The 21524-nt window shown below is 45.5% G+C and overlaps 1 protein-coding gene across 10 annotated transcripts in view; it reads left to right on the forward strand.

Moving 5' to 3' along the window:
- The window catches only part of BCAR3 (BCAR3 adaptor protein, NSP family member), a 191149-nt gene that overhangs the window by 114946 nt on the left and 54679 nt on the right, over positions 1-21524 (forward strand). For all 10 annotated transcript variants that reach the window (XM_070592608.1, XM_070592614.1, XM_008533154.2 and 7 more), the window contains exon 3: positions 829-868. In XM_070592608.1, coding sequence (XP_070448709.1) covers positions 829-868 — 40 coding nt within the window. The remainder of the gene's footprint in view (positions 1-828; positions 869-21524) is intronic.

Here is a 21524-nt window from a genome sequence, read left to right on the forward strand (position 1 = left end):
CATCCTCTGTCAAGGCAGGTGCTTCGCTATAACTCTGCAAGCACTGAAAACATCAGCTTTCATGTCTCCCCCTCCTCTCCTTTGCCTTAGCTCCTCTTCCACTTTCTATAATGTCTGCCTCCTCAATGCCGCTCCCTGCTGTTGACTTTTAATTGTATGGTGAATCCTAATGTATTATTATGATAGACATGAGCGGACATTAGCTGGGGAGAGAAGAAACACTGGACACCAAAGAAGATTAGGATGAATTGCTCAGCCTGACACCAGTGGGTGGGTAATGGAGCGAGCGATAAAGAATTGGAAGACGGGATTGAGAAGCAGAGCTGGGTTCAAGAGTCCATTCTCTCGCTCTCCCTGGCGCTGGGTGACCCTGGGCAGCCGCTCTGCCCTCCTGAACCTCCATTTTCTGTCAAAGTGGGCAGGACACAGCTGCCTGGTGCAAAGTGCTGCTCGTTGGGGCGCCTAGTCCTGGCTTGCTCCTCGGAGCTCTTCACTTCAGCCTCTTAGGCTAATTTTTATGCTCGAGTGAATCTAGAATTAACACATATAAATAGTCTAACATTTGGAGCTGGAATTGGACTGGAAAGCGTGTGGAGCTTCTAGACTGAGGTCATGGTGGCATCCTACCCCCGACCCCACTCAACACACATCATGAAAGGAATCTGTGTCTGTTCTAGCTTCCTAATCTGTCTGCTGTGAGTATTGTCTGGGAGGAGGGCCCATCTTGATAATCTGAACGAGTAGGGTGAAATACTGTTGAATACATTTTACTCAGTGTAAGCATGCATTGTTTCCAATTGTTCTCATATTTATATTTTCTCTTTTCAGGGATCAGCATCTTCTGGACCCGACTCTGGAATATGTGAAGGTAGGAAATTTAACATGTAACAGGAGCTCTGTGTAATAGATTTCCCATTTCTAACACAGTCTTGCCAAATAATGCCTCAGTCTGGCTTGTGTAGGAACCTGTTTAGATTGAAACAGCTAGGAGGTAATTTGACTCTCTTCGGCCTTTAGTAACCTTTATAGGGGTCTTATGTCACCCTATTCTAGGTCTACAGTCTTTTTCCCCCTTATCTGAAACCCCTGGAGCCAGATGTGTTTTAAAATTCAGAATTTTTTTAGAAAGGTAATAGATACATATATATAACACCCCCAGATAGGTCTAGGGCCAGCACCCCATACTCAGACTCATTATTTCAGCAGTGAAATGTAAGAATATTCACACTAAGTGGGATAAATAAACTAGAAATGATTTCATATAGTTCAGGTCACGTTTTGCCACCAAGTGAGGTCGGGTTTGTTTTGCTGCCAAATGAGTTATTTTAAAAATTTCCGTTTTCAGGGTTTTGTTGGAGTTTGGAATGGTAGATGAGGCATTGTGAGCCTGTGTTTATCCTCAGTGGAGGACCGCAGGCTCCCTGAGGTTTGCTGAGCCATCCTTTCCTCCCCAGCAGCCACCCTCTAGTTCAGGGGCTAACGTGGAACCATGAGCTGTGGTAATACGCGGCCTTCTAGTGGGGCTGACGCTCAGTGCTGCTAAATATTCAACAGTTCTAAGCAGTGTTTCCCTCTGAGCAGAAAGAAAAGATGCTTTTCACTTCTTCCCTCTGCCCCCCATTTTTCGGATGTATGTGTTTGCTTTATTTTATTTTTGAGAATTGTAATTAAATCCGGTACCTACTATAGAAAGAGAATTCTGATATCTCACACTCAGTTTCTTGGATTTATGACAGCATATCTTATTAACTGTTAGGAGAAATTGTGGCACAGCTTAGGATTGAAGGTGCTTGCCTACAAGGAGCCGCATTCCGTCTTCATTATTCCGAGGGCAGCATCCTAGTTTAGGAATATTTAGGCCTGTTGCTATTTTGTGTCCCTGTGCCTGCCCCATTTTGGGCATTTCTTGCCTCGTTAGACCAGAGGATGGATGGGAGAGGTCTAGTGGAATTGCTTGGTCGCTTGAGGCAGTCATAGTAAAGTTTGCTGGAATGGAGGTGACTATTATTTTTTCCCTCTCTTAGACCCAGGCTGTGTCTGAACTGTAGTTTCACTGAAGCGAATTTGTAATCCTAAACCAACAGACCATGCCACGTCCGAATGTGGTCAGGACTTTACAAGTGATGTCTGCATCCCTCCTGGATGCTTCACACATGCTTTGTGCAGGTTGTGCACTGCAAAAGAATAGGGGACACTATTCACAGAGACTATGATTTGACTTGAACATAACATAAAAAATGTGCCTTAGAATTATGCAATGTGTAAATCACAGCAGCCCCTTAAAACTCACTGCGTGCCAGGATTCAGGAATTGGCTGTCTCCCACTGTAGGTGCACTCAGGCTGTGCTCAGAAAGCACACCCCCTTCCCTTACTCCAATAACTAGCTTTCTCTTTTACAAAAGTCCAAACCTTTTAAGATAATCCAATGATGAATTCTAACGCTGAACTTAGCTTTTGGAATGCTATTCTTTTGGAATGACCTGTTTTACTATTATCTAAGCTATTGCATCTCATTCAGGAATATCAGTCATTGTGAGTTGAGTCCTGTTGACTAGGAAGAGCTACTGGGGTCATCAGTGGCTTCTGTCTAGCTGGGCTCTCCCTGCCTTGCCCAGCGGTGAGCTATGATGGACCTGCTCTTGGTGGCTCAAGGGGTACTCCTTTTCAAGGACTTGGTGTGTCCTGAAGGTTGCTCTTTGCTCCTAACCTTCTCTGAATCTAGTCAGAGCTTTATAAATGAAGTTTCTGTGTTCCTCCTGGATGCATCACTTATTTTTTTTCCTTTCTCCCTTTGCTCTTGGTTTGGGGGGATGGCTTGGGGATTTGTTGGGTGAATGTGGGGTATTTCCGTTTGCTTCCATGGTCACTAAAGCTCTGAAAGCACGTTCATAGAGGCCTTTCACCTCAAGATCTGAATGGACCCACGTGTCAGTCTTCTTGGGCCAGCACAGGCCCATCCTAGCATTTCTCAGACTTAGCTGCCCTCTCGAGCCTGACTGATGAGACCCTGCCAAGAAGGCCTTGTAAATCAGTGCCAGCTGGTGCTTAGTGACTGGAGGGTGGCTGAAGATAATCGAGGTAGGTGAGAGTTGTAGATAAACTGGGATGCAGTTTGGCCTCCCTGACTTTGAGCTGTTTCTTCCCTACGATCCCCTTGTACATTTATTGCCTCTTGGGCATGGAGAAAAGTAGAGATTCTGTGAAACTATGTTGCATCATGTAGGGCCCTTCTGGTACAGTCAGACTTACCAACCTGAAAAACAAGCATCAAGATAGTAAACTTTTAGGGACTTGTGTGACCTCAGAATAGGGGTCAGTTTGAACACTGACAATCTCCTCTCAGTGTTGGAAGCACACAGGTGTGGCCAGTAGACCCCAGCTCTCATCCTGTGGGGAGCTCCAGTCCCAGATCTCTCCCTGTGTTTTCAAATGCTGCTCTCCTTCCCATCAGAGACTTTCTAACCATCCTCCCCTGTTTTTCCCAGGACCCAGATGTAAGAGAGAGGTCTGGGACCACCTCCCACCTCCTTGGGTCTGGGGGAGAGGAGGCACTCTCTCCCCTCCCTTGAGGCTGATGCCTTAAATAGTGCCATGATAGGATTGCAGTGTTGTGGCAGGAGAGAGCTGGGTGGGGAATGAACACAAAATTCCCTTCTGTCCAGTTTCTACTCCATGTCCTGCAGCTTGCATTGCAGCACAGTAATGCGGTGTGAAAGGGGACCCGGTGCGCGGTTGCTAGGCTACGAGTAGCTCCTCTGTGCATGGAATGGAGGGAAAGGTGCACGCTGGGAAGCCTCAGGGCTGTTTGGCGGTTCTTTTACCTCCTCCAGCAGGCTCACCTCCTGCTGGGGCCTCCCAACAGCACCTAGACCCTACCGGCCGAATTCCATGTTTGGATGTGATGAGAAAATTAGAGCAGATCCGAAGTAGCCCAGGGATTTTGGAATCTCATTCTCCACTGTTTCTGTCTCTTAAATTCTGACTATTAGAGAGGGGAGTTTTGTTTTTTCTTTTTCTTTGTTTTCCTAGCCTTCTCCTCTCCCCATATTTTTTCTTCCCACAGTAGCTCAAAATGTGATCATCTTGAAAGTCTGATTATAACTGTTTTGTATAATCATGAAGTCCTTTTCCATAATCAAATATAATTGATTCTCTTCTACTGTATCTGAAAGGAACCACTTCTTCCAGGTTGGAGAGCAGAATCCCAGTGGCTCCACCGTCCTCCTGCTCTTTAGTCGTTAGTGACTTTCTTAGTGGTGACAGCTCTGGAATTTTCCTCTGCGTACCTAGCATACCTTACCCTAGATAAAACCAAAAAAAAATTAAAAAATAAAACAGAGGAAATAGCATTTAGAGGAAATAGCCCTAGGCAAAATCGTGCACTAGAGTTTACCTTCTGGGCTGCTGTACCTGCTTACTGCCCACATTTGGTTTTTGCCATATTTTTTTACCCCCATTAAAACGTATTTACACTGTGTCCAGTTTCTTAGACCTGTGTCAGAGAACTGCTTAGAACATTTGATAAAATAAGTGTACTAAGATGTGAATAACTGGTAATAGCTCAAGGTGTTAACCTTCCCAGGCATTCCAATAGGAGACTCCAAGTTACACAACCCCTAAGAATCCCCAGGGAGGGGAGCCGAGTCTTCTCTGTCCCAATTAGAAGTGTGACCTTGGACTTCCCACCGTCTCTCTATGGGTTCCATCTTCCCCACAACTGGACACTGGGGTGGTCCAACTTCCTTTCCAGTTTAACATTTTTAGGATCCTCTGTGCCTGTGATAGGCTGGAGGGGAAGGTTTTTTAACAAGTGGGAAATGTTTCCTAATGAATCTATCACTCTTGACCATGAAATTGCCATATAGATTGGAACAAGGGTGGCATTTCATGTTGTGTCTCAGACATTAAGACCCAGGATGTGCCAGATGATAACTGCTCATTCATCATAGTACCTGGAAAGACTGGAGATTTACCCCAACACTCCAGCATGTGCTGTTGTGATCTGTTGTGCTTTCACTTTTGTAACCCTTCTTGAACCCATGAGACCTACTTTCATTTTCACTCTTTATCATTCTTTTCATTTTTTTTCCTGTAGCTACATCTCTAAGCTTCAGGAGTTGCCCCCCAACACAAACACTAGATTTTATAAATTTATGTTATTTCCTATCTCCTTCCCTTTTGTACCTATCTTCCTTTTAGACTGAAGATTCTAATTCTTTCTAGCTTCTTTACACACAAGCCTTACAGTCATTTTAATAAAGAGTCGCTTTTTGGGGAGTGCTTTAAAAGTATATTTTTTAGGGGAGGAGGTTATTGGCTAGGGCAGAGCAGGGTGATTTTTCTTTTTGAAGAAATGTTATAGATTTTTCATTTTAAAATAAGTTCTCCTTAAGAAAGATAAATTGGAAAATATAACAAAGTAGGAAAAAAAATTGGGATGACTGTTTTTTCAAATTAGCTGAGATGTAGGCAAGCCCGTTTTTCATGGCCAGGCTGTAAACAGCCCCACGCCGGCCTGGGGACAAAGGCCTGCTCTCCAGGCGACGGCAGTTAGCAAGTGTGGAGCCGGAATGCAGCCTTTTGTTCCTGGCTGGCTTCCTAGTGAACAAATATCCTTTCTTTTGTAGTCAGCCGTGGTGGATTCTTGCTAGAACCACTTGTGTGAGCTTTTATAAAATGATTTGCAGTTTCTGAGCTCGCTTTGTGGGTTAGGAGAAGAAGGAACAGGACTGGAGCCTGTTATCCTGAGGGGGGACCGGCCCCCTGGACTTCTCCCTCCAGAGTGCGCATGAGCTGCTCAAGAGCCCAGAGCCACTTAGAAACCGGTGCTTTATGGGGCTAAGGCTTCAAAACCGCTCTTTCTGAGAGGGTCTCACAGAATGACAGACTGCCCAAGGCTCAGATCTCAGCAAGGCTGTTTCCTGCAGTCGGCTGGGACTACATTAGGTCACCCCACAGATTAAAAGAGGAGTAATTATGCGAATTCCAGCACCAAGAATAAGGGCCCCGGCTGGGGGAGGGCCGGGGGCGGGGGGGGGGCGGCCTGCCTGCAGCTCCCCCTTTGTGCTCAAGATGGCCGCAGCCATGGTCACGGTTAAATAGCTGTTTTTGAGGAAAGTCTTTTCTTCCAGCAGAGAAAACAGGCCAGTCTGCTCTGAATTAGCCAGCGAACAAAGTCGTGAAAGGGACTTAGAAAAACAATGGCAGGCTGTACATTCCGTGAGATTTTAACAAGTTATGTGAACCAAATAATGGCCCGATTGGCTGGCTGTGCAGGTTTTTGCCTGACTGTGCACATCCACAGAGCCAGCGCTGGCCCCTGCAGGACCAGAGGACGAGACGCTGCCAGCAGCCAGTGGGGTACAGCGCCGGGCTCACATTCAGAGGGACGAAAGAGGGCTCCTCCAGCTTCTGCCACTCTGCCCAAAACAGTCCTTGCAAATATTCTTGGGAAGTTTAATGTTACTACAGTTTAAGAAAATTGCTGAGGCAGAGTGGGAAGATGGAAGAATAGGAATGGAGAACCGTCCCTCATTCAACAGAATCTTATCCTACAGGTCCAGGACAATGTGGCCATTTATACAGTGAAAGCTTATCATGAAAACGTGTCTGTTTAAAAATCTGTCTGTGAATGTTAAAAATCTGAATGTGAATGATATTAGTATTGACCAAAACTGGAAACAAGTCAAATGTCCTTCAGTTGGTGAATGGTTAAATGGTAGTCCGTCCAGACACTGGCACGCCATTGAGCCTTAACAAGGAATGGACTGTTGGATACACATAAAAACTTACAATGATGGAAAACAGGTCCGTGGTCAAAAAGAGGTAGGGGGAGAGATCACTGCAAAGGGGAATGAAGGAACTTTGGGAGATGATAGAAATACCTTGATTGTGGTGGTTTCCAAGCTCATAGAACTGTGCTAAAAAGGATGACTTTTACAGTGTGCAAACTATACCTCAGTGAGCCTGACCTTAAAAAAGCAAGCTAGGGGCTGGCCCCGGGGCCGAGTGGTTAAGGTTCTGCACTCTTGGCTTAGCTGGCCCAGGTTCCTGGGTTCGGATCCCAGGTATGGACCTACTCCACTCATTAGCCATGCTGTGGAGGCATCCCATGTACAAAGTAAAGGAAGATTGGCATGAATGTTAGCTCAGGGCTAATCTTCCTCAAGTGAAAAAAGAGGAAGATTGGCAACAGATGTTAGCTCAGGGTGAATCTTCCCTATCAAAAAAAAAAAAGGCAAGCTAAACTTGATCACATTTTAGCATTTAAGTGCTACTCCCTCGGTAGAGGAAGTTTTTGGGAGATGGGCTAGGTCAAACTGCTGATCAGATGGAGAAAGTGCTGAGCTGGTGGATATTTTACAGTATTGGCTCATTCAACCGACAGTTTTGAGCATACACCATGTGTTAGTAATTGTTCAGTGGAGGCAGGCGGGTGGGAGGAAAGTGTCATCAAGAGCCCAACCTGAGATAGTGGCAGAAGGAATGGAAAGTCAGGGCCAGTACTAGAGGCATTTTGGAGATAGAATTAAGAGCCATTTTATTAGGTGAGTTGACAGTTCCTGGCAGGGCTTAAATGGAGGAGGTGAGGGGGAGGCAGCCAGGGGTGATTACAGAGTTCAGGAGTACCTGGCATCTTGCCAGCAGCAAGTAACTATTTTAAGGGGAGGAAGGGAGTTTTCGGATTGGAGACCTTGTTACTGCAGTGACATTTAGTTAATTCATAAGCATTTCGGGATATCATTCGACTGGGGGGGTCAGCAAACTAGAGCCCAAGAACAAATCTAGCCTTCCACCTGTTATCGTATGGCCCACAAGCCAAAAATGGATTTCATGTTTTTTAAATGGTTTTTTAAAAAAAGCAAAAGAAGAATGCGAAAATTATAAAATTCAAATTTCTATGTGCATAAATAAAGTTTTATTGAAACACAGCCACACCCATTCATTTACATATTGTTGCTTTGGCACTATACTGGTGGAGTTGAGTGGTTGTGACAGAATGGGTGGGCAGCAAAGCCTGAAATATTTACTATTTGGCCTTTTACAGAAAAGGTTTGCCGATCCCTGCTCTAGTCTGTATGTATGTACACTGTCCTTGTTTTTGCCTCCCAATAATATATAGTAGGCTTTCAACAAAAATTCCACCTTTTCATGCTGACACTTCTGTGATGCAACCTTGCATCACTGTCATCACCTTTATCTTGCTTGATGACACAGCAGTGAGTCCTTGTGCAAGCTGTGTGATCTTGTACCATCACAGAGACGATGCTGTTGCAACGCTGCACAGTTTGGATGCATCTCAGCATCTCGTGGGGTAGACCTGTCCACTGTGAGCAGCATCTCTCCACTGGGCCCGTCATGTCTGGCATCTTCAGTTCCGCTGGATGAACAGATGTGTGGGGACAGCACAAAAGCTTGAATCCTGACTGCTCTTGCCTGGGGCATGTCTGAATAACTCCTCAGGCCAGGTGTTGCTCTACTCATGTAGCCTGAGATGAATTTTCTTGGTGTTCCAAGTCAGAAGTGAATTCTTCCTGGGCCTCCTGAATTTGATGGTTTGAATCAAGATCAAACCCTGGAGCTACCCTCTGGAGGTGCTTGAAGGAGCCTGATCCAGCCGGAATGAAATAAGGCCAGGTTCACCTTCGTTTCTGTGCTGAGGCTTCATTGCTAGCTGAAAGAAGAGGCTTCTTCCGAGATCCCAGACAGTATGAGAGATGGTGAAGAGGCTGGAAAACTAGCCTGCAAGGGAGAATTAAAGCTGTGGCTTCTGAGCAGACTCAGCTTTATAATTGGACTTCAGAGTCCTCCCCCTGGGGCCTGTCTACCTCTAACCTCACCTCCTGGCATGCAGCTTAGTCACTGTATTCCTCCATGCTGACTTTTCCTACTGCCCCTGGGTCTTTGCCTTTCCCTCCGCCTGGAAGGTTCTTTTGAGGTAGAACAGCTGAGTGATTTGAAGTGGGTGCTGGGATGCTGTTGTGGGTTGAATTGTGTCACCCCAAAAGATATGTTGAAGTCTTAACTCCTAGCACCTGTGTATGTGACCTTATTTGGAAATAGGATCTTTGCAGATATGATCACATTAAGATGAGGTCATATGCCTCAGGGTGGGCCCTAATCCAGTGACTGGTGCCCTTATAGGAAGAGAGGCATTTAGACACAGAGACACAGACACACAGAGAGAATGCCATGTGATGACGGAGGTGGAGATTGGGCTTGATGTGTGCACAAGTCAAGGGACACCGAGGATTGCCAGCCACCAGCACAAGCTAGGAGGAGGCAAGGAAAGACTCTCCCCTAAGCCTTGAGAGAGAGCGTGGCCCTGCCGACACCTTGTTGGACTCCTAGCCTCCAGATCTGTGGGAGAAAGAATTTCTATTTGAAAGCCACCAAGTTTATGGTAATTTGTTACAGCAGCCCTGGGAAACTAATGCAGATGCAAAGCCCCATTTTAGCTGTTTCTTGGTTCTGTGACATTGGGCACATTTTTTAAATTCTCTGGAGCTCCATAAATCAGAGAAAGTAGGGATTAAGTCAGTTAATACACGTGAAGTTGTTCGTACAGTGCCTGATGCGTAGATCGCACTCAGTGACTAGTTTAGTTACTAAATACTAGTTTAGTCGCTATCACCTTAGTCCTCTCTGTGGCTGGTCCGTCTTAACTCAGATTTTACTGCCTCTGGAGACCTTCCTTGACCCCCCTAAAAGCTGCCTCCTAGTCCCTAGCTCATTATTCTGTATATTATCCACATAGCATTTGCCCCAAATTCTATTTGTTTACTTGGAAAAACAACCAGCTTGTCATTAGAATGTGATTCTGAGGGCAAGGACCTTTTCTTGTCCTCTCAATAAATATTTGGCAACTGACTGGCTGACTGACAACCACATACAACCAGATGCAAAGGGCGTTTAAATTGACGGGAGAAGGAATGAGGTGGTTCCAATGATCTTTAAGTTTCCCAGAGGAAGTAACACTCACATCTGTAAAAATTTTCCAGAAATTCTTCTGTGATTTTATTTCATGACAGCAAGGAGGTTCCTACATCTAACCTCAGTCTACCTTCTCTTGCCAACCAGGTGTAGGATAAAATCTGTGGGGTCACTGTTGTCACCTTAAATACACGTCACAGATGTACACCTTTAAAAAGTGTAGTTCTGGCAACCTTTATGGCTCAGGCCTATCAGTTCCTCAGGAGATCTTGTTATCAGCTATGGGGGCCCAGAACCACTCTTCAGCCCCAAAATGGGAGGCGAGGCTTTTCAGTGTTGGAATCGTTTGCTGTTAAACTCTGCCCTCTAGTGGTAATTGCATGTCACAACAGCACAGCATTTGGCTACATTTTGCTTTCTAAATATTCTGGGAGATTTTAATATTAAATGTAATAGTGTGCAGTAACATATTTACAACTTAAGAACTAAGAGCTGTGTTTAAAGTACATAAAAAAGCAAATAGTTCTCATTGGCTTCCTGTAAGTCATTAAAATTGTCAGGATATTTTATTAGAATTAATTGTCTAACATTCTTGGACAAAAAGCTGTAAGATGCTGCCATACTGTATGTAGATTTTGAGATGGGGGGTTGGCATTGTTCTGAAGTTTTACCTGTGGTCACTATGAAGTTTTCTTGGAAAAAATTATATTCAAATTGTGATTTGACAGCTGAAAAAAACGGTAGCTTGGCAGGAAGGAAGCTAGTATTAGGTGAGGCAGAAGACTGATACCCAGAGTTTTAGAGATTGGCGGGGAGCCCCCAGGCCTGTGCGACTGTGTGCCCAGGCTGACAGGAGCAGGAGTCTCAGGAAGGGGGGCTACTCTCGTATTTCTTGCCTGTGAAGAGAGTGAGGAAATTTCAAGTGTTCTTGGGAAATTCCGAGATGCTCAAACTGTTACAAGAGCAAGAAGGCTGAATTTGGGAACAGTTTGATTGATTGATTGACTGCCAAAAATAGCATATAACTACATCTTGCTTTGCAACTTGCTTTTTTCATTGGACGTCGTTCCACGTTAAATATGTGGGTCCACCTCCTTCTTTTGGATGGCTATCTGGTATTCCAATATATCAAATACAGTTATATTTAACCAATTCCCTCCTGACATCTGGGTTCTTTTTAATGTTTGCCTGGTAAAAAGGTTTGCAGTTATTTAACAAATATACTCATATTTGTTACATATGTCATAGTCATTTAACAAATATTTATTGAGTATATGCCATTTGCTGGTCACCGTTCTCAGGGCTGAGGATACAGCAGTGAACAAAACAATGTCCCTGCCCCTCTGGAGTTTGTATTCCGGGGTGGAGGAGGGAGAAGACAGCCAAGTAAACCCTGCTGAGCAGTGATGAGTGCTAAGCAGGAAAGATTCATCAGGGACAGGAACTATGAAATGCTGGGGTGAGAGGCCTTAGATTTTAAGTGGGGTGGGCAGGGAAGGCTTCACGCGGAAGGTGGCTTTTGAGTGCAGCGGCAAGTCCAGTGTGATGTTTAAGGAAGAGGACACATAGTAAGGGCAGGGCTGGGAGGCTGGGGCTCATCTCTTTCGCTGAGGGTCAGCTGTGAGGCCGGAGGGCTGGCGGGGGCGAACTTGAGCGCGAGTGGTGGAAGCTGATGTGAGAACGATGAAGGGGGGACAAGGCAGATTGCCTGAGGCGTGTATGTCCGAGTAAGGATGGTAACTTTTAGGAGTGAGGGGGGAGCCATCTTGGGATCACTTTCGCTTCTGTGTTGCCAGCAGGCTGCAGGGGGCAGGGCAGGGGAGGGGAGACCAATTGGGAGGCCATTGTGACTGTGGAGATGAGAGAGGATAGTTTGGGGCTGTGATAGCAGAGGAAATGGTGAAGAAGGGGGACTCCGGATATGTACTGTGAAGGCAGGGTCATCAGGATTTCCTGATGGATTGGATGTGGGGTGAGAGAAAAGAGAGTGAAGCACGGGGCCAGAAAGATGGCATTGCGCGCAACTGAGATGGCTCACTGTGCATTTGTGCGAGAATTTCTGTAAGATCAAAACCTATGAGCAGAACGATTGAATGTTGGGTAATAGGTCAAAATAAACTTCCTGGCAACTAAGGAGTTTTTGTTTTGTTTTGTTTTTCACATTTGTCTCAGTTTCCAAATTTTCTCTAATAAGCATTAGTGCTTTTATGATAGTTACTTATAAAAATAAAAACACCCCTTTATTTGTATGCCTTAATCTACTCCATAGATATGATGCTGAAAACTTACGGCTCAATCAAGATTATGTAAAACAAGTAGCCCAGATGCATTAGAGCAGAAGTTCTCAAATTCTTTGGTCTCAAGACCCCTTTTCACTCTTAAAACTTATTGAGGACCGCAAAGAGCTTTTGTTATGTGAGTTTTAACTATTGGTTTATTGTATTAGAAATTAAAATATAGGAATTTTTAAATGTTTATTTAATTCATTAAAAATAATAATAAACCCATTATGTGAATATAAATAACATTTTTATGAAAAATAATTTCCCAAAACAAAATTGAGTGAGAAGAATGGTATTGTTTTCCCTTTTTGCAAATCTCTTTAGTGTCTGGTCTAATAGAACACAGCTTAATTCTCTTATCTGCTTCAGCCTCCAGTCTCTTGTTACATTGTTTTGGTTGAAGTCTGCAGAAAATCTGGCCTTCCACAGCTATGTATTCAAGAAGGGAAGAGGATTTTTTTTATTGAGGTGTAACTGACATAAGATATAGTAGTTTCAGGTGTACAACATAATCATTTGTTGTCTGTATATATTTCAAAATAATCACCACAATAAGTCCAGTTAGCATCCGTCACCATAGTTACGAAAAAATGTTTTTCTTGTGATAAGAACTTTCAAGATCCACGCTCTTACAGCCACTTCCAAAAATGCAATGCAGTGTTATTAAAAATAGTCACCGTGCTGTACATTCCATCCCCATGACTTACTCATTTTGTAACCGGAAATTTGTACCTTTTGACCCCCTTCACCCATTTTGCCCACCCCCCACCCCCCAGGAGGAGCATTTTAACAGCCTTTTCAGATAATTGGAGATATTCTTTGATATTATACTAAAACTTGAAAAGCTGTAGTTCCATAAAAGTTCGTTGAAATGTGGAATCTGAAACCATATTAATAATTTTTTTTTTTTTAATTTTATTTTTTCCTTTTTCTCCCCAAAGCCCCCCGGTACATAGTTGTGTATTCTTCGTTGTGGGTTCTTCTAGTTGTGGCATGTGGGACGCTGCCTCAGCGTGGTCTGATGAGCAGTGCCATGTCCGCGCCCAGGATTCGAACCAACGAAACACTGGGCCGCCTGCAGTGGAGCGCGCGAACTTAACCACTCGGCCACGGGGCCAGCCCCAATAATTTTTTTTTTTTTTTTTTTTTTTTACTCTCTTTCCTTAAAAATCCAGTGGTCTACCTGGCAGTCTGAATGGATCTTTCACCCGTGTGTGATTTTATACCATCATGCATTGGTCACTTGGAAAATCCTGGTTTACTGAGTTACACACATCTTGCAGATGTTAACATATTTCACTGTATACAATGTCAAAAACTCACATTTGTTAATATCACCACTCAGAAAAATCACTCAAGTATTGGGAAGTTGTCAGACTCATGGTGGTGAATACAAGTTTCCCAAAATTCTGATTTTCAGTTGAAAGCTCAAGTTTTCATTGGCAACAAAAACTGTCCGTTGTTTTCCTGGAAGTGACACTTCAAGGAAAGTGTCTTTCATTTTGCTCATTTTTTAGGAAATATCTGCCAAATAAATACCCATGTCTGAATAACCACAGTTTGTCAGACATTCTTTGAAATGAAAATGGGGTTCCATGAAAAGCTGCTAGTTCAGCTCACAATTTAATCGCACGGTTGCTTTCCCTGGAGACAGCCATTGTGCTCGGGTATGAGGAGAGGTGTCGTATGTGCTTCCTGTCTCATCGCTCAGAATATTAAAGAGACCTGGACTCAAGGGCTGAGATGTAGTGCTGTGAGTAATTCTTACAGCCTCATCAAGGATTTCTTAAGTGGAACTATTTTTTAAAGAAACATTCTTTTTATTTTTGAGAAAGATCAGCCCTGAGCTAACATCTGCTGCCAATCCTCCTCTTTTTGCTGAGGTGGACTGGCCCTGAGCTAACATCCATGCCCATCTTCCTCTACTTTCTATGTAGGATGCCTACCACAGCATGGCTTGACGAGCGGTGCCATATCTGAACCCAGGATCCAAACCGGCAAACCCCAGGCCCCGAAGCAGAACATGCGAAGTTAACCACTGTGCCACCGGGCTGGCCTCTAAAGAAATATTTTAAAAATATTTTTTAAAATATTTAACATATAATTAAAAAAATATGGTGGTCAAGAAATGGGATGACCGGTTATCCAGTTTGGTGCCTCTCCATTGCTTTGTGCTAAGGTCCCAACAGCTTTACCCCTCCTTGCTTTTGCCCTATCAGCGTAAATGTCAACCCAGTGAAAAGGCAAAAATGTGTCAGTATTACTATGAAGATAGTTTTGACCTCACAGACTCCCTGAAAGGACACCATGGGCCCGCAGACAATGCTCAGCGCTGCCATCTCAGAGGGTCTCCTGCTTCTCAAGAGCTGTTAGAAGCTGCAGAAATGCCTAGAACACAATCACCTCCTGTTCATCTAAATCCATATTTCGTTCTCTAGCTGTTTTTTTTTTAACTCAGCTTGCTCAACAATAACACTTACATTTAAAGATATTGATTATTAATAGAAAAGAGACATTATATTTTCATTTAAAAATAAGAAAAATTGAGACTCAATCCCTTAAAAATAGGGTTCTCAGTTGTAGGCCTGTTCTTTACAATTGAATGCATTGTGAAGCCTCAATAAACACTAGCTCTACTTCATATGATTGAATCGTTGCTCATTATGTACTGTAAAGAGCCGGCCAGAAGCAGTTGCTGTTCTGCCATAATTGCTTTATGGTAAAACTGTGAAAACCCAAAGCTTGATGAGGCCAAGGTCTGGTTTATGGCAAAGATGCCTGACTTGGATGTGAAAGTGCAGCCAAGGGATAAATTTACTTGGGACAGGCTGAAAATGAACATTTTCCTGGTCCTTAAGCTTTTATTAATTGCCACTGAATTTGCCTGTTCTGCTCCTGGCGTGGATTAGCTGGCTGAGCTCCATCCGTCCTTTATGTCAATGAAGATAAGGATGTGTCAGACCCTGGGAACTAGAACATGCTGCTTGGCCCTTCAAGGCAATTTCCTTTCGAGTCCCAGCTCTCTCCAGATGGCATCTAATTGTTTGTTGAATGACCTCAGTGTCCAGGGCACAGGAACCTGGTCTGAGAGGCCATTTCACATATTTATTAGCCTGTAGAGGAGAACTTACTACATAAAGCCCCCATTCACACTCTCAAAAGAGCTTTTTGTACAGAAGAAATGATGAAACTGATGGGCTGTTTCCTGTGACCACCAGTCTCCAATTGGATTCTTAGTTTGCCCAGGCCCAGGTGGGTGTTTTTTGAAGGGGTCTCTGTGGTCCAGCTGCATCCATTATGGCCCAGTCTCTTCCCCTCTCTCTTCTCATGGTCTTTACTGGAAAGAGCCTAGGCAGAATAGGGCCGCATCCTCCTATCTCCTGGTTTGTAGAGCATTTCAGGATTGCTCACTCAGAGCACAGGTGGTGTGAGTAGGGAATTGCTGTGTTCTGGGACCCTCTTTCCTTTTGGGAACCCAGGTAGTTCACAGTTTGAGAGGGTGAGGTGCTTCTGAGGACCAAAGTAGGAACCAGCCCCAATCCAGCCACAGGGATGGCAAGGCTGGTTCACCCAGTAAGGACCATAACCCTCATGTGGCAAGTCATGTCTTATGCCTCTGTGATTCTCTTAACTGTTTGAGGAGGGGCTCCCTATCTTTCTGCAACTACAATGAATCAGAACCCTGTGTCTGGAAACATGCATGCGCACTATTGTACGTCTTCCTTCCAAGGTGTTTGTGGACCCAGACTGAGGATCCCTATGCTATCTCCAAATGTGCACTGGCCCCTATCCAGTTCAAGCATTGCACTGGGCACTGGAGTGATGACGATAAATAAGACCTGGGTCCTGAGGCCAACAAACAAGAACACAGATCACTTTAATGAGAGCTTCAATAGCCAGATGCTGGAAGACGGTTGGGGCTAGGGCTCCTCACTGGGGTAAATAGAGGGTGGAGGAAGCCCCCATAGGGCCACACAGACTGAGAACCCAGGCTCCGAGTCTCCTTCCAGGTCATGTCCACCTAACGGATCATACCTGGGAAAGTCCCTCTGGCCCTAGTAACGGAATGTCTCAGCCGGTACCTCTGATCCAGGTCCTCTGTCTTTCCACAAAACACAAGTCTTTGGAAACGTCCTCCAGGAAGTTAAGATGGTGCTGTTGCCTGTATAGGCGGGGTTGAGTGAGCCGTTTGTTAGTGGTTTCCCTTAGCCTGGGAGGGGTGCTGGGTGTGGGAGTAAAACTCACACCTACGTTCAGTGGCACAGAACATTCCCACTCCATGAATCCCTCTTCCTTTCTCTACAGGCAAATTCATGTCTGCTTTATCCTTGAAAGTTCAAGACAACTCAGTTCTTTAATGGAATGTCCTTGGAGTAGGTTGTGAAGCACCATTAATTTCCACCCATCACTGAAACATGAGTGCACAATGCTGTTATTAACAAGTATATATTATACTTGTTTTCATGTAACATGAGTTTATGTTGGCTCCTTTTTGGCCTTTCTCAGATGCAGAGATCACATCTTATACACAGTATAAGAACTCTAGTAGAGCCCAACAGTGTGTGTTATATCTTGGTTTCAGGTTTACTTGATCTCGCACTGATAGGGTGAAGCTGTAAACTCTCACACTGATGATATGAGCTAGAATATTTACCACTGGGAAGGGCAGGGTTGGAGTGGCTGAGTCGATGACTGTTCTGGGGAAGGGAGACATCCTCAGACTCTTAGCCTCTTGCAGCTTCTTCTCTTAGCACTTTGGTCACATTCTCTCAGATCAGCTTCTCCATGTAGTGGGGGGCACATGACTGTAGGCTGTTCTGGGCTTATAAGCTTAAAGTTTATGGTCCAAGGGGAAAAAGGGACTTCTCCTTCTGCTCTGGTTTGAAAAATCCCAGGGAAGGACTCTGATTGGTCTAACTTAGGTCACATGTCCACTCCTGGAGTATCCAGTGTTCACTATTCTGATTGGCTCGTATATCCATCACAAGTACGAATACACATGCCATGGGGCAAAGCTTTTAAATGTAATAACCACTATCTGCTGTTCACACCATTTTCCCCCTGAATTTTCAGAATCGGAGGTATATTCGGCTATATTTCTAATTGTCTCTGTCTACTCAGGGTACATATGTAAAATCTTGGCATATGAAAGCTAAGTTTTACGGGGATATTTCCTTTTTGATCTTTTCAAGTCCTACACTCATCTTTCTCTAGTTTCTCTTCCTCCTCACTTATTTATGTGCTGGATACCCACTGCCTCCTAGTTTAATTGTCAGATCCACCACTGTTACAGAGAAGTTATAGGTGGGGGTGGGCAGAGGGGCTGTGAATTCCCCTGGTATTTATAGTTTGGCCGTGGAAAAATTCCCACATCTGTTGTCACAATTCACCCACCCCTGAGGCTGGTGTGGTGTTCCAGGCAGCGATCCAGGTGGGTTCCCGCTGCTCCGCCTTGTAACTCTCCCTTCCTCCACCCGGCCTTTCCACTCTATTGGGTTCACACTGCAAGGCCAGGGATTGTACTGTCCTTTGAACCACTGACAAAAGGAACCCATTGTCTCCACCCTGGGCACCAGGAGGGGCAAGTGTTGACCTAGATGTCACTTCTGTAGGTGGCATTGTGCTTCACAGCTGCCTGCCTTAGCAAGTGAAGAAACTGGCTGGCAGTCAATATGGTCCTTCCCATTCAACAAACCCTGAGACAGCCTTTTCCTACAGAGAAATGAGCCCAGTTCATATCTCCCTATACGACAAAGGGGGTCCCTTAGCCCTCCAGTCGTCAGCTGCGTGGTGGGACTCGGCTGCCTCCTGGCTCTTCTCAGGTTCTGGCCTCAGCATCTGTGTGCCCTTTCCCATCAGTAAGGAGTGGACTAGGGTCTCTGATGGGGGATAGTTCAGATAAGACCCGCAGTCTATGTTGCCAAGAACATCCGTCCCTCCGTGGGAGCGAGGTGGTGGTTGCAGCAGCCACGATTCTGCCTTTTGGATTTGTACAAGATAAGGTGCTCCAGGCAACCAGCTGGCATCTGTGCTTCCATTATCACATCCGATAGAGCTGGCCATTCTGATTCATGGGGCTTTAATTATTAACTCTAAGAACTGTTTGATTTAACATGCGAGGTAGAGATAATAATACGTGTCTCCTAGTGTGGGTATTAAGTGAGACAATATGGTAAAAGTTCTCTGTATAAATAAATGCTGGCTCTTGGGGACCTTCCACACTGGGTGGGTGAGGGCTCCTTCGAGGAACCCCACCCGAGACATGGAAAGATGTCTGTGACTGCCTCGCTCTTCTGAGAACACATCCCTGTGGGCAGGGCGGGCTGCTGAGAGTCAAACTTACAGCTATTCTGCAGTTAGTGCTAATGTTGAGTACTGTATGCAAACAAGGCCCTTCCCCAGCTGCGTGAAGGGGGTTCGGCTCCTCTCACAGGTGTTTAAAGCCTCCGCAGCAGCAGAAAGGAAAAGTGACCCTGCTGGCCTCAGGGCTCTCTACCTCCTCCTGCACCTCCACAGCCCTGCTGAGGACGACTGTGTCCTGGGTAGCAGGGGCTTTATCTGTCCTTGCTCTTGTCCAGGATGACCAGGGTACTCTCCTCACTTCTTTCTCCAGTAGAAAGAAGATCAGAAAGCTACATCTGTAAGAGCCACTGACAGTCTTTCTGGATCAGTGGGGATTTTTAGGTCTCATGACTCTTTGACTGCTCACCTCAATGAACAAATACTTGTAAACGTTTGTATACAGTTTCCAGTGGCTCACAGAAGCCCCACCCGGCCCTCAGGTTAAGAACTCCTGGTCTGGACTGACTCTCCCAGCTCTTTGGGCAGAATGCAGAATTATCCACTATGCCACTCAGAAGATGATACCCATGATCAGCTTATGACCATGAAAAAAGTTATATTTTCCCACTGAAACATTTTGTTCAGGTGGCTGGAATTTGCTTGAGAACAGAGCAGAAGGGATTCCTAAGATCCTTTTCTGTTTTACTTAGGGCACTTTCAAGGCTGGAATGAGTGGAGGGTGGTCCTGACTCCACCTCACCTGGTGCCGCCCTGCTTTCCACCCCCGGGTGCCTTCTTGGGCAGTCCTCACAGGCTGCTTCCTCCTCTCAGACCTTTGGCAGCCTTTCTAGGTGGGAGATGGACGTGGGGTGGCGATGGAAGAATGCACTGTGACTCTGGCAATTCCTGCCATTAGGGAGTAGAAAGGAGGAGGTGCAGGCAGAGGGCAGAATCTGGGGGACACAGAGGTCTAGAGAGGGAGCTGGACAGAGCAGGCACAGCGTCCAAGGGGCTATCCCAGGCATGGTTCTAACTCTAGAAGTGGTTAGTATCAGTGTAGCTGGTAACATGGGCTGGTGGAGTATGAAGGAGCCAGACACATGGGAGGTGGGCCTCTGGGGAATCTAGACACACGCTACATCTAGGCCAGGGCGAGGACCTGGAGGGCTAGGCAAGGGGCAGGGGACGAGGTTGGAGGAGCATCAGGCAGGACATAGGCTGAAGCCCAGCTCTGCAGCCGAGTTGATGCGGGGACGATGGCAGAGGAGGGAGCCCAGCGGATCCCCAGTCAGACCGACTGGGACAGGGGTGGGACGCACAGAGCTGTAGGTGCACCCAGGAGTCCACCTGGGTGACAGCCAAGTGGACAGATGCTGTGGACACACGTGCTGCCTGTTAAAACAAAGTCCCCAGATGACAAAGACTCTGGAGAAGAAAATCATCCGAGACATCCGAAGAGGTGTGATTAAGACCATATGTGCAATTTTAATCTGCGATCTTAAAATGTAAAGGCTGAAAAATATTTTAAGGCTTTTTTTAGTCTGAAAACTCTTCGACTCTTCCTCATTGTCCCTTGGCTTTCAAGGTTCAAGAGTCACCTCAGTACCAGCTGGGGCTGGTCAGCGGTTGGCAGCTCAGGGCAGGGCTGGCCACACTCTTCTTTTTAGGTGTAGTTCCTGAGGCCTGACGTTTGCATGAGATTTAGGGTGCAGGTGGGCATGTGCCTGCAGCAGGAACAAATGGGGGAGATGGAGCTTGTTGTGCCTTCCTTTGAAGGGGAAGGGAAGCTCACATTTGCCTACTATGTGTTGGGTGCCAGGGTGTTATCTGTGTTATATGTGTTATCTCACTTGATCTACACAAAAACCTGGTAAGTTGGAGAAGGAAAACTGAGGCTCAGAGAGGTTAAGAAATTTCCAAAGGTCACCCAACTAGCTAGTGGTATGGTGAAGCAGGAACCCACACTGGCTCTCCCTCTACCCTCCTACCTTCCAGCATCACTTTTGAGACGTGCAAATATGTGTCTCAGTTTTAGAAGATGTCGTTTTGCAGCAGTATTTGTGAGACCAGAAAGCTGTTGGCAGCAGAGATGGAAGACAGTGTGGCTGGCCCTGGCTGGTGAGCCTTCATGGCATCCTGGCCTTGCACATGCCCCTCAGCCTGTTTCTACAGCACTCTGCAAGGGAGGGGCCTCTGAGGGGCTTTTGTGGTCACTGTCTGTCAGTTGCTTGTGTAGCTCACACTTACCAGAAGTGGCAGGAAGGGAAAGAGAAAAATGTCCAGCAAAGAAAACCTAGCAACTACGGTGACAAGAGAAACAAATGCTCTGGCTGTGGTGCCTGCACAGTGAGTGTAGAATGGAAGGAAGCTTGGGAGGCAGGTGGCGGATCACCTTGGGTGGGTAAGACTCCCAGGGGTCTGGGGACACAGGAATCCTCTGAAATTATATGTAAAATGTTTCAATATGTGCCTTTTGTTCTGGGAGGAAAGTCCATGGTTTTTATAGACTCTCAAAGAAGGCTGAGACTGCCAGAAAGTCTGAGTCTGCTGTTTGAGAGGTTGGAATTATGCCCCTTGCGTGTTCTTTTAATCTTGCCTTAATGCTGAAAACAGAAAACTGAGCTTGTATAATATAGGATTCCTGGGGGGAAATGGGGAAATTGCTGGTGGTAGCAGAGGGGTGTATGGGATGGAATTGTTTGTCATAGTGCAAGAAAGCAAGTCAGGGCTGGAGGCTCCCCTGATTTTGCTTCATGTTATCAGTTATACAATTTTAATAGCCAGTTAAAGAAACAGAAATCTTGGGGGGCACATAAGGCCCAGTAGAGAGAAATCTGTTTGTGAATGCCATCCTTAGTCTCTTTGTTTATGTGCGCAGCAGATCAATACGGCTTTCGGACAGAGACCACTTAACAGCCATACTCTTTCCTCCCCTGAGGGATGGGGGAAGCGTCAGATGGAGATGTGGACAGCAGACACTCGTAAATGCACCCTCTGTGTTCACCAGCACAAGCAAATGTCTTATC

Source organism: Equus przewalskii, chromosome 24 (genome assembly GCF_037783145.1).
Source record: "Equus przewalskii isolate Varuska chromosome 24, EquPr2, whole genome shotgun sequence".
Taxonomy (NCBI): Eukaryota; Metazoa; Chordata; class Mammalia; order Perissodactyla; family Equidae; genus Equus; species Equus przewalskii.